General features: G+C 33.1%; 1 protein-coding gene across 2 annotated transcripts in view; it reads right to left on the reverse strand.

Moving 5' to 3' along the window:
- RDX (radixin) overlaps positions 1–12,375 on the reverse strand; it is an 80,808-nt gene that overhangs the window by 12,059 nt on the left and 56,374 nt on the right. The window contains exons 12-14 of one of the 2 annotated variants that reach the window (XM_004427356.3): positions 12,042–12,134; positions 7,778–8,020; positions 6,661–6,821 (exon numbers count right to left, since the gene is read on the reverse strand). In XM_004427356.3, coding sequence (XP_004427413.1) covers positions 6,661–6,821; positions 7,778–8,020; positions 12,042–12,134 — 497 coding nt within the window. Of the gene's footprint in view, positions 1–1,387; positions 6,822–7,777; positions 8,021–12,041; positions 12,135–12,375 lie in introns of those variants that run through there. The other variant, XM_004427357.3, reaches the window with a different exon arrangement.

Raw genomic sequence — 12,375 nt, forward strand, 5'->3', positions numbered from 1 at the left:
CCTTTGGAGCAAAGTTTAGTTATTCCTTTCTGTAACTGCATTTCCAAAGGCACCAGATGTCTTCAAATCAAATTAAACCACCTCAGCACAGGATTCAAGTCTCCAGAAATACCTGGCCCAACCCACTCTAGCTTTACCAACCTACAGTCAATCACAATTTCTATTCCAGTCAAGACAGTCTACTTTCCTTGTCTCTAGACTCTAACCACTGTACGTAATATCTCTTCTGCTCTGCCTCTTTTTAGTAATACCTTCTTCATCAAAAATAATTTTTTCTCCTTAAAAAACATGAAAACTAAAAGCACAGGCAACAAAAGAAAAAGCAGATAAACTGGATTTCATCAAAATTAAAAACTTTCATGCATCCAAGGACACTATCAACAGAGTGAAAAGGCAACCCACAGAATAGAATATTTGCAGCTCATATATCTGATAAGAGATTAATATCAAGAACATACAAAGAACTTCTACAACTCAACAAAAAAACAACTCAATTAAAAAATAGACAAAATGTGAACAACACTTTAGCTAAGAAGATATACAAATAGTCAGTAAGCACATGAAAAAATGTTCAACGTCAGAGAGAAAAATGCATCATAGGGAAATGCAAATCAAAACCAGAATGAGATACCATTTCATCCATTAGGGTGGCTATTATCAAAAACAAGCAAACACAAAATAACGATTGTTGGTCAGGATGTGGAGAAACTGGAACCCTTATGCATTACTGGTGGAAATGTAAAATGGTGCAGCTGCTCAGACAGTACTGGCAGTTCCTCAAAAAATTAAACACAGAATTACCACGATTCAGTAATTCCATTTCTGGGTATGTACCCAAAAGAACTGAAAGCAGGGTCTCAAACAGATATTTGTACACCAGTGTACATAGCAGCATTGTTCACAATAGTCAAAACGTGGAAACAATCCAAATGTCCATTGACCAATGGATGGACAAACAAAATGTGGTACATACATATAATGGAATATTATTCAGCCTTAAAAAAGAATAAAATTCTGATACATGCTGTAATATGGATGAACCTTGAAAACATTATGCCGAGTGAAATAAGTCAGACACAAAAGGACAAATATTATAGAAGTCCATGTATATGAGGTACCTAAAAATAGTTAATTCAAAGAGACAGAAAGTAGGATAGCGGTTACTAGGGACTGGGAAGAGGAAGGAACGGGGAGTTAGTGTTTAATGGGTACAGAGATTCTACTGAGGATGATAAAGTTCTGGAGATGGACAGTGGTGATGGTTGCACTCAGTGTGAATGTAGTTAATATCACTGAACTGTACACTTGAAAATGGTTAAAATGGTAAATCTTGTTATGTATATTTTAACACAATAAAAAAATGAAGATTCAAATGAAAACTCCTAACTCCATTAAACTTCTCAATATTTAATATATTAATTACTATACTTAACTGGTTTGTCAGTTGTGTAAAATAAAATGGGTCTTCCTATAAAGTTAGAAAAACTGTTAAAATTAGGCACTTTATTCTTTATATCTTTAAATATTGACCAGTATTTAAAATTTGACCTATAAAATAAAAAATTAAGTAATTTATCAAAGAACAAGCATACTTGAAAAACTATACTGTATATTCTTATTCTCTATCAGTCCCTAATTTTCCTCTATTGATCTTATGTTGTAGTAGTTTCTGTCATCATACAATTGTATCTTTTATCCAAATTAGCTAAAATTTAAAAGTAAATAATTATATAAATGGAATGGTGGCATACAGATTTCAAATGTTAGACTTGAATTACATAGATTTTTCAGTAAAAACAAAAGGAAAGGGAGGGAGGGAGATTTATCCTTATGAGTCTAAGACATACATGCATTTCTAGGTCTAAAACAGAAGATAAAACATCTTAGGTTGCAAAAAAACTGAGATATCACAGCATACGTTGTAACACAGTGCAAGAAGAATTTCATATAATAAACCCATGTTTTATCAAAAGGAACCTTCCTAAGGATTGTCACATAAATCTCAGCAATTCTGATCCCACATCACCACTAGGAAGATGCACATTTGGCTATGTAGACTTAGTGAAGATAAACCAAAACCAGTATCACTATTTTTAGGAGCAAACTAGATGACATGCATAAATAACAAAGTGAATCTAAATTTTTCAAATAATCATTAAATAAAAGCGAACAATTAGAACAGAGTAACAAAAATAATAAATTACATGGATGGAAGCAACTGACTAGATATAAGCATGGAGAAATCTGGGCATACAAATAACATGAATCAACAAAAGGGTGTTGCCATCCTAAAAGAAATCTAGTATTGCAACAGATTAATGCAAATGATCTAAGAGCTAACATAAATTAATATTTGAAGTTCCACTTTTTAAGGTAAGCCAAAATAAAGAGGTCATGGACATTCTAATCTTGCTGCTATATCCTAGAATATAGCAGGTACTTAATAAAAACATAGTGGCTAAATGAAGGTCATTAAATAAGAACCTGGAACCATTTAGTAGCTAGGGAACTCCAGAGCCAAACAAACCTAAATTTACAGGATGTGCCATGGGGTAATTATCTCAGTCATGAACTTTAACCTTAAAATTTCATGTGAAATGATGGCTACTTCAACTCCTAAAGTAGCATATGTAACCTCAAATCAGAAAACTCCTGAATCACAGAGTTTAAGGGAGGTCAAAATATTGAGGTGACAAAGCAAGGAGTTGTGATCTTTCCAGATGGAAAATGGCAACTCTTAAAATCTTGAAAGATGGACATACTAAGAAGCAGGTCCACTAGGAAAAGGTGGGAGTTAAGATTATTTAATTGGAAAAGCCAAGGATGGGAATGTGATAAGCTCATTTGATATATGACACACTACTGTGAAACAATTTTTCCTCGTTACCAGTGTAGAATGTGAGGAGTCAGATTGCCTTGATGTTTTATGAAGTTATCAAAACATCTGTAGAATCCACTGTGCTTTTGAAACGTACTAGAATACTGTCATTCTACATGATAAACCACCTTAGAATATTTGATAGATAATCTTCTAGTTAAAAAAATGAACGAGTACAGAATAAGAAAAAGCTAAAGTTCTGTTCATTTAGGACAAACAAAGAAGAGAGGAAACTGTTTACCAGCGTAGCTCCATATTTAAATGTTTTCCCTCATTCTTAATAAAGATATCTAAGCTTTGGTTTATTAATCAGTTCACTAAATTAATGCTAAAGGCAAAAATTCCTTATGTTCACGCTTTAGATTTTAAATGACTAAATGTTTTCATCATGTGTACACAGAAGGAGATGCTTTCGGACCTAAAAAGTTTTTTATCTTATCTTCACTTCTAAAAATATCACCACAATCAACAAGGTAATCAAAATTGAGAAAGTGGTGGGCATTTTTTATTTTTAATCATAATATTAATATTGAAACTCTTTTCTAATGATAATCAGGAGTGAGTTCCAATACAATCTAAGATAATTTTGTAAGTGGTAATTCTAGTTAAGGAAAAACTTAGATATAAGGCAAAATCTTATATAAAATTCCCTTTACTTTTTTGACAGGATCAGAGTAAAGAAAATACTACCTGCCTTTGGGAATAGAAATAATGAAGTGACAGTTAAATATTACTATAAACTGAGAGGACACCTGGGCTTTTACTATTAGAATAGATTTATCACTTGGTTGTTTAAATAATCATCATCCTCACGTTAAAAATTAGTAAGAAGCTTTTAAAAAGAGAATGAACTTCTAAAATTAATGGTAACTGCTCTGTAATGTTGCTTTCAAGTAAGAATATGTATTTAAGAAAATGCACTTAGTATACAGTTCTTTAAAGAACACTACCATTTTAACAGCAAGATTAATCAATGACAATGAAACTATCTTCCTTACGAAAAAGAAACTAAACACTATAAAATAAAAGCAATGATTGGAAATCTTAAATGATTTTCTTTATCAAGGGAGTAGATTTAATTTAGTGACTTAATTTTTCCACAGAATTAACAATCACTATTACTTCTATACCAAAAGAGGTATAATTTGGGGGAAAAGAGTAAATCTATAAAGATTTTGACATTTTTCCTATCAACTTCTCATTTTTAAGATGTGATGATTCATGAGTCTAATAGAGATTATAATTTTCAGGAAATATACAAGAAATCCATGTTAAATAACAACAGTGGACTTTGAAGGCATGAGCTTTTGTCACTTTATTGTTAACCAATGAATGTTATCCAAAATTATAGATGTAATTGTAACTTAATTGTACAACACAAAATTATGCTAATGGTAAAAGCCTGTTGGAATTTACCAAATACTCATTAATATATTTTTACATTGCTATATGAACATGTGCTCTCAACTGCTAATAATAAAAGTTATAATTGGTTTAATCACTATGAAAACCTATATTGCAAATAGTTGTTCTTGTTTAGAAAAATTCACACAGCTTTAAAAATGGATTAAATCCATTTTAATCCTAATCTACAAATAGATTATAAACAGCAAATATAACTGGTAATTTTTCAACACTGATATCAAACTGAAGTAACAATGGTAGTGCACACAATTCAAAATGAAGAAAATTAATAAAAATCCAATGAAAGTCCAAGTTTTCACCTTTATGGCAATTGTTTTAATGCTTTGGAAAAGTGAACACATGCTGTAAAGCCTCAACAGCAGAGTTCACCATCTATTCCTCTAATGTGCTGCAAGTAGAAACACTCTCTTCCATAGAGTTTTGAAGCATGTGCACAACCACCATACAACAGTCACTTCAAGGTTAACCAGTTATCTTTTGCCCTACAAAGTCCAAAATATATATTAAATGCAACCTTTCCTTCTCATAATGTCTGCCCAGATTAATCCTTTTAAAGTCAGCAAAATCAAAAAAGCACAAGAGATATTTTCAGACACAACTTGAATCTACTGTGCATGAAAAATGTTTAACAAAATGGCAATTTTAATAGATAAATGTAAATTTGAGTGCATAATACCAAATGGAAAGTAGCTGAACCACACAGAGAAAACAAGGCTTTTCTTATCTTCAAATCTAGATGTTTTACAATAAAGAAAATGTTAGGACATGTGACTATTAGAACATCTTTCAAACTGGAAAGATTTCTTTGTAAGACATAATTGAACTTAATATAACCTAAAATTATAATTTCTAAATTAGGATTAATGAACCAAATTTAAGTATTCTTAGTTAGAGATTGAAAAAAATAAGCACAATGATTTAGAAACCAAATATGCTAAAATGATTATGTAACAATTACATCAGGAAATGATGGTACAGGCATTCTTCACATGCTACAAGGGCAACATGTCTCTCTCTCTCCCTCTCACACTCACTCACACTCACTCACACACACACACACACACACACACACACACACACACACACACTTCCTCAGGCATACAACACCCCTCCAGGAAGATAGTATACCAGCAAGAACTTACAATTTTAATGCGAATCAGAGTCCCACAATTCAGCTCAACAAAAAGGCAGTTAAAAATTTAGCACTGTAAGATATTCCGAAGAAAAAGAGAAATCTCAAAAATATTCCTTCATGATTGCAAGTATCACTATGTATTGTAAAACATACAGCTTACACACTCTATTGTGTTTGAACAACCAGTCATCGCAGGTGTAGTAGTGAGGTAGGATATACCGTCCCCTCTTTGGGACTGATGTTTTCATATGCTGCCCTTCCAGAAAGGTCCAAGTTTTTTTAAATGATTATAATCAATTACCAACAAATGTATATTTTCTTTTATTAAACATCTCTTTGTCTAAATCAAAGTATGAAAGAAGAAAACTTTTAAATCTTTCAGAGATGACTGTTATTTGCAAATAACGTTTCATCAATAAATTTTGCTAGGAAACTACTACCTGTTGTCTACACCTTTGTGAATCAGTAGGCAAAGAAAACCAAAAGATGACAGGAGATGAAACACCAATCAGTTCAGCTGTCAAAGATGACTGTAATTAAGCAAGCAAATATCAAATATCCAACAATGTAATTAAATTGGGATTTAAAAAAATTAACCACCAGCTGCAGACTACACTATTAAACATTCTAATCTTTTTCATGATTCATAGCCATCTTCTACACAATGATCAAACATTGTCCACCATGTCACCTACCCTCATTTTGAACATTGCCAATGATCCGTATGGTGGCAGAATTATGGCTACAGGCGTGGCAAGATACGACAAGGGCACACTGAGAAAATAAGAGTGAGAGAGAATGTGGAAATACATGCATGTAAAATATGGAAGGGGCAAGGAAAAACAGAGCTCTACCTGAACACTCATTAAGTCACCATCATCCTTTAAAATGTACAAAGTGCTTAGATCACACATACACCTTGGTCAGACATGATAATTAGTGTTAATCTTCAACAGAAAAAAAAATGCAAAATGAAAAATGTGAAAGGTGATGGAACACTGTTCTCCATTCCCTGGCCCAAAAGAAAAAGACAACCAAACATGGTATCACACTGCCTTAATGTTGAAGAGCTCCCCTTAGAGATGTCTTTTAGCCACCACAGTCAAACTGGTATAAGTGCTTTGGCAAGGTGGGATGCATTCCATCACATCTGCAAAGGCCTGCTTTTCTCTGTTGGTGGTTCAGCTTATGAAGAACACGTATGCAAAATAACAGCTCTCACATTGCTTCAAACTCATCAATACGCTGCTTTGTATTGCCCTGTCGAATCTGTCGCAGAGTCTTGTACTTATCACGGCCTGCTTTAACATTCTCAGCATGAAGAACATCATTTTGTGTTTTCTTGGTTTCATCTCTGGCTTGGGCTAATTCCGAACTTAATGCCTATGTTGAAAAATAAAAATTATGACCATTATTTTTTTCTTACATTTTAAAAACTTATGAAAAAGGTTTAAAGACAAAAATATACATATAACAAATATGACTTTTTAGCATATTAAAATTTCCATTGTGAAATCTTTTACTTCGAAGTGTCTAAGTCTATTTTACTTTTAGTAATAGTGGGGTAGTAGTTAGGAAGGAATACTCATGGCCTTTCATTTCTACACTCATCAACCAGGATGATTTTGTGTATTATTCTAAATTTCCTTCACTTTCTCATACAATACTTGAAATGACTTACAAAAGGTATGTAGCCGTTATAGAATAATGTATAAATAAAAACAATGTATAAATAAAAATCTATACCATGAGAAAAGCTTTCTCCAAAAGGCTTAATATATTTATTACAACTATCATCTCATTTTCTTTTATTAATATTTAAAGATTTCACCAACTAAAAAATTAGAGAACTTATCTGGACAAAAGGTCTAATAATATTAAAATTTCCTATTTTCTTCTAATTATGCACATTTAATAAACTGACCTTTTCCTATTATAAAAGCTGAACAAATAATTCAGATTATATAATGTCATACAGGTAGTCTATTAAATTATGATTGCTTTTTAATGTATACTTTATTGTTTAAAAATTAAATTCATTTGTTTTTAAACACAGCATTAAAATACTATCTACCTTTTAACACAGATCAAGCTATAATTAAGGAATAACTAACCAGTTAAGGCCTGATTACACAAGGCTAATAAGCATGTGCTAACAGGGCCATACAATGGAAGACATGAAATAATGCGACTCTAGGCCAAGCACTCACAAAGCAATCACAAGGCCAGCTAGTGTTCAAGGCTTCCAAAAATCTAATGATCCTTTTTAATAAGTTTATCTTAATTAATGGGGAAAATGTAAACTATACTTTGTGCATACAACTGCAAATTTTAAATACCTGGAGTTGCTTCTTAACACGCTCATTTTTCTGTGTTTCTGTTACACGTTCCTCCTCACTTCTATGGTTCATCACCCCGTCATTTGATAATTCAGCACTAGCCTCAGCATTATTTTCATCATGTTCATCATGTTCATTTTCTGTTGGAGGAATGACCGGTGGTGGCGGAGGTGGAGGAGGGGCAGACATCACAGTTTTTAACTCTTCTTTGGTCTTTTCCAAGTCTTCCTGAGCTGCAAAAGCCTGAAAATTAAAAAATAAGTTTATCAGCAACTTACTTTGAAAATCAGTAATTAAAAGAATCAAATTATCCTTCCTTTCTAATAGAAACTTTATTTCAGGGCAATGAAAATAGGCCCTATTGATGAAAGCTCTGTCTTTATAGAAGAATGTTAACAGGTAGGAGTGACAGAATTTAAAAACATCACTTTGCAAACCCTAATAAAACTATTAATTCTGGCAAGGATAATCAATTGTTGCTAAAATTGTTATGCAAACGGTTAATGAGAAATGGATATTAGTATAATGCCAAAGAATGCCACACCTAACAGATTACATTTTAATCACAAAGAGGAAAATGTAACCAGACAATGGAGGAATCAGTCATTATTCTAATCCAATGATCAATTAAAATTACTAATGTTGGGTGAACTAGATATTCTTTTTTTTTTTTTCTTAATAATTTTATTTATTTATTTATTTTTTCCCCCAAAGCCCCAGTAGATAGTTGTATGTCATAGTTGCACATCCTTCTAGTTGCTGTATGTGGGACACGGCCTCAGTATGGCCGGAGAAGCGGTGCGTCAGTGCGCGCCCGGGATCCGAACCCGGACCGCCAGCAGCGGAGTGCGTGCACTTAACCACTAAGCCATGGCGCCGGCCCGATATTATCTTCTAATAGGATAAAACAGAAGTACCCAGCATCACCAATTATTTGAGCGAGCATATTGTGCACGTTTGCCTGGAAAAGTCTTGCTTTACACTGTTGTCCTGATGTAATTATTAATAACGCTCCCTTTCACTCTCAAAAATGTTCTAATTTGGATGATAAATTATATGAAGTCTCACCTCTGAGGCATCATAGCCAAAAATTTTTAACTTGAATCCTTCAAAGTTTTAGGTCTATCCTCCAGTTTACAGGAAGTATTAATGATCAAAGGACAAGCTGAATGACATCATGAGGAAGCAACTAGACAAATATAAGAGGAGGGACAATCTGCAGGTCTCTCAATAAATTAGTACCATAAAAAGAACTGTCCTACTTAAAAGAGATTTAGAGCAAACATGTAATGCAAAGTCCTACTTTGGACACTGGCCTGGCAAATTAGCTATAAAAGACTTTTTAAGTCAATTTTGAATATAGTCTGCCCAGAAATAAACCCACACATATACAGTCCATTAATTTACGACAAAGCAGCCAAGAATGTACAATGGGAAAGGATAGTCCCTTCAATAAATAGTGTTGGGAAAACTGGACAGCCACATGTAAAAGATTAAAACTGGACCACTATCTTACACCATATACAAAAATCAACTCAAAATGGATCAAAGATTTGAATATGAGACCTGAAACCATATAACTCCTGGAAGAAAACTTAGTCGCTCCTTGACATTGGTCTTGGCAGATTTTTTGGATTTGACACCAAAAGCAAAGGCAACAAAAGCAAAACTAAACAAGTGGGACTATATCAAATCAAAAAATTTCTGTACAGCAAAGGAAACCATCAATAAAATGAAAAGGCAACCTACCAAATGGGAGAAAATATCTGCAAATCATATATCTGATAAGGGGTTAATATCCAAAACATACAAAAAACTCATACAACTCAAAAGCAGAAAAACTAACAATTCTATCAAAAAAGGGGCAGAGGATCTGAACAGACTTTTTCCAAAGAAGACATACAAATGGCCAAAAGGTACATGAAAAGGTATTCAAAATCACTAATTATCAGGGAAATGCAAATCAAAACCACACTGAGATATCACCTCACACCTGTCAGAATGGTTATTTTCCAAAAGATAAGAGGTAAGTATTGGCAAGGATGTCAAGAAAAGGGAACCCTTGTGCCTGCTGGTGGGAATGTAAACTGGTACAGCCATTATGGAAAACAGTATGGAGGTACCTCAAAAAATTAAAAGAACTACCATATGACCCAGCAACTCCACTTCTGGGAATTTATCCAAAGAAAAGGAAAACATTAACTCAAAAAAATATATGCACCCCCATGTTCACTGCAGCATTATTTACAATAGCCAAGATATGGAAGCAACCTTAGCGTCATAAGTGGAGGAACGAATAAAGAAAATGTGGTGTATACATATACAGTGGAATACTATTTAGCCATAAAAAGGAAATCTTCCCATTTGCAACAACATGGATGGACCTTGAGGACATTAAAATAAGTGAGGCAGAGAAAAATAAATACCATATGATCTCACTTATATGTGGAATCTTCAAAAAAAAACAAAACAAAACAAAAAACAAAAACGGAGCTCATGAACACAGAGAACAGACTGGCGGTTACCAGAGGTGGGGACAGGGGGTGAAATGGGTGAAGGTGGTTAGAAAGTACAAACTCCCCGCTATAAAATAAATAAGTCATGGGGATGTAATGTACAGCATGGGGACTATAGTTAATAATACTGTATTGTATATTTGAAAGTTGCTAAGAGAGTAAATTTTAAGTTTTCATTACAAGAAAAAAAATTTTCCTAACTATGTATGGTGATAGATGTTAACCACATTTACTGTGGTGATCATTTTGCAATATATAAATATATTGAATCATTATGTTGTACACCTGAAGCTAATATAATGTTATATGTCAATTATATATAATAAAAAACCTTGAATATAGTCTAAAATTAGATGAGATGAAAACTGACTAAAATGGAATAGTATGTACAGTATAACCTCACTCTGAACATATAAATGTGTTTGTATACACATACGCAAACAGGAAAAGATCCTGGAAGGATATGCACTAAGGTGTTAAAATAGTGATTCTAGTTCGTAGGAATGTGATTTTTCTTTTGTGTGCATTTTCTAATTTCTACAATTCACAGGATTTGCCTATGTGGTATGTTATTTTTAAAAGTTTATGTGTTTCTATAAAATTCTAATAAAGTAGTGTAACAGGTAAGTTAACAGAGTTTTATTCCTTTTGTGGCGGTATCTATACACAAATACATAATTCCCAATATATCAAAAACTTCCTTATGAAATTTAAACTGCACAAAGAAAATTTAAGTTGAGTGAAAGAAAACCATTTCACATTTTATTTTAGAAAAGTCATACAAATATATACCTTTGGGTGTTAAAAATTATTATTATAGTTCCATTTAAGAATTAACATTACTTAAAGTTTGAATTAAACTCTTATGATCTTATAATCCCCCCAGGCCTCCAACTAAAGCCTGATTTTGCACTTGTGTGCTATTTCAGACAATAGTGGTTTCATCTTCTTAGAAACTCATATTAGAAATTTCAGTATCATCTTCATTGCATCCCTCTAATTCAACTTTATATAGAATCATTTGGTTGCCATGCCCTTTTGAGTTTACCACAAAATGTCTTTCAACAATTCCTGTTCCTCTTTATTCTGTCACATCCTTAGTTTGGTTCTTTATCTCTTAAGTAATCTTACCCACCATTCCAATTCATCCTTCACACTGATTGCTAAGTTATTTTTATAAAACCATACCTCATCATACTACAAGCCTGTTTTGAAATCTTCAGAGCCCAATGTCTACAGATACTCCCCATCCTCTTGCTTAGTGGGGCATTTATTTAAAGCCTTTCACAACTTAATTTCCTCTCTAACATTCCAGCCACATCTCTCAAAATTTCTGAACCTATACTCTAAGCTTTGCTCGCTTACTTGTTCTCCTCCAATCTGTCATGTACTCTCCTACTTCCTATACTCATTCAGTTCCACCTCTCTGGAATGACCACCTTTTTGGTCTCTAACCACTCCCAATCTTTCCTACCCCAAAACTGAATTTATTACTATTCAAGACCCAGCTTAAATTTGTAAGAGTTTCCCCAATGCCTGCCTCATCCCCACAGAAATTAATCACCTCTTCTGTGTTCTCAAAGTACTCAGCTTACATCAATAGATTAATATTGACTACAATACACACAGGTATCTCTTCCCCTCTAAATTGTGACAGTCTCTTATACTCATCTTTATAAATTCGGCATAATGCTGGGTACAAAATAGGTATTTAATAAATGACAGTGAATGAACAAACAAATGATTACTTTGTGTTGCCACTCAGTAGCTTCCTCTTCCTTTTTCTTCTTGGCTTCTTCTAGAAGTGCAATCTTGGCAGTGAATTCAGCAAGTTCTGCTGCCTAAAATGAACAATACAATTACCAACACTGAAAAACTTAATATATTTTCAATAATTTATATCAAGTCACCAAAGCTTTAATGTATATGCTTGGGCTGTTTTATGTTTTTCTTAGTCTTCCATTCTAAAAATGGTAATATTTTTTTAAGATCACAAATATCTTATTTATAGTAGGTCTAATGAGCGAATAAAAGGAGCTAATAAGGAGACGAAGTGAAAAAAATTTTACTATTCTCTAGACA

The sequence above is a fragment of the Ceratotherium simum genome, chromosome 7 (genome assembly GCF_057802395.1).
Source record: "Ceratotherium simum simum isolate JZ-2026a chromosome 7, ASM5780239v1, whole genome shotgun sequence".
Classification (NCBI taxonomy): Eukaryota; Metazoa; Chordata; class Mammalia; order Perissodactyla; family Rhinocerotidae; genus Ceratotherium; species Ceratotherium simum.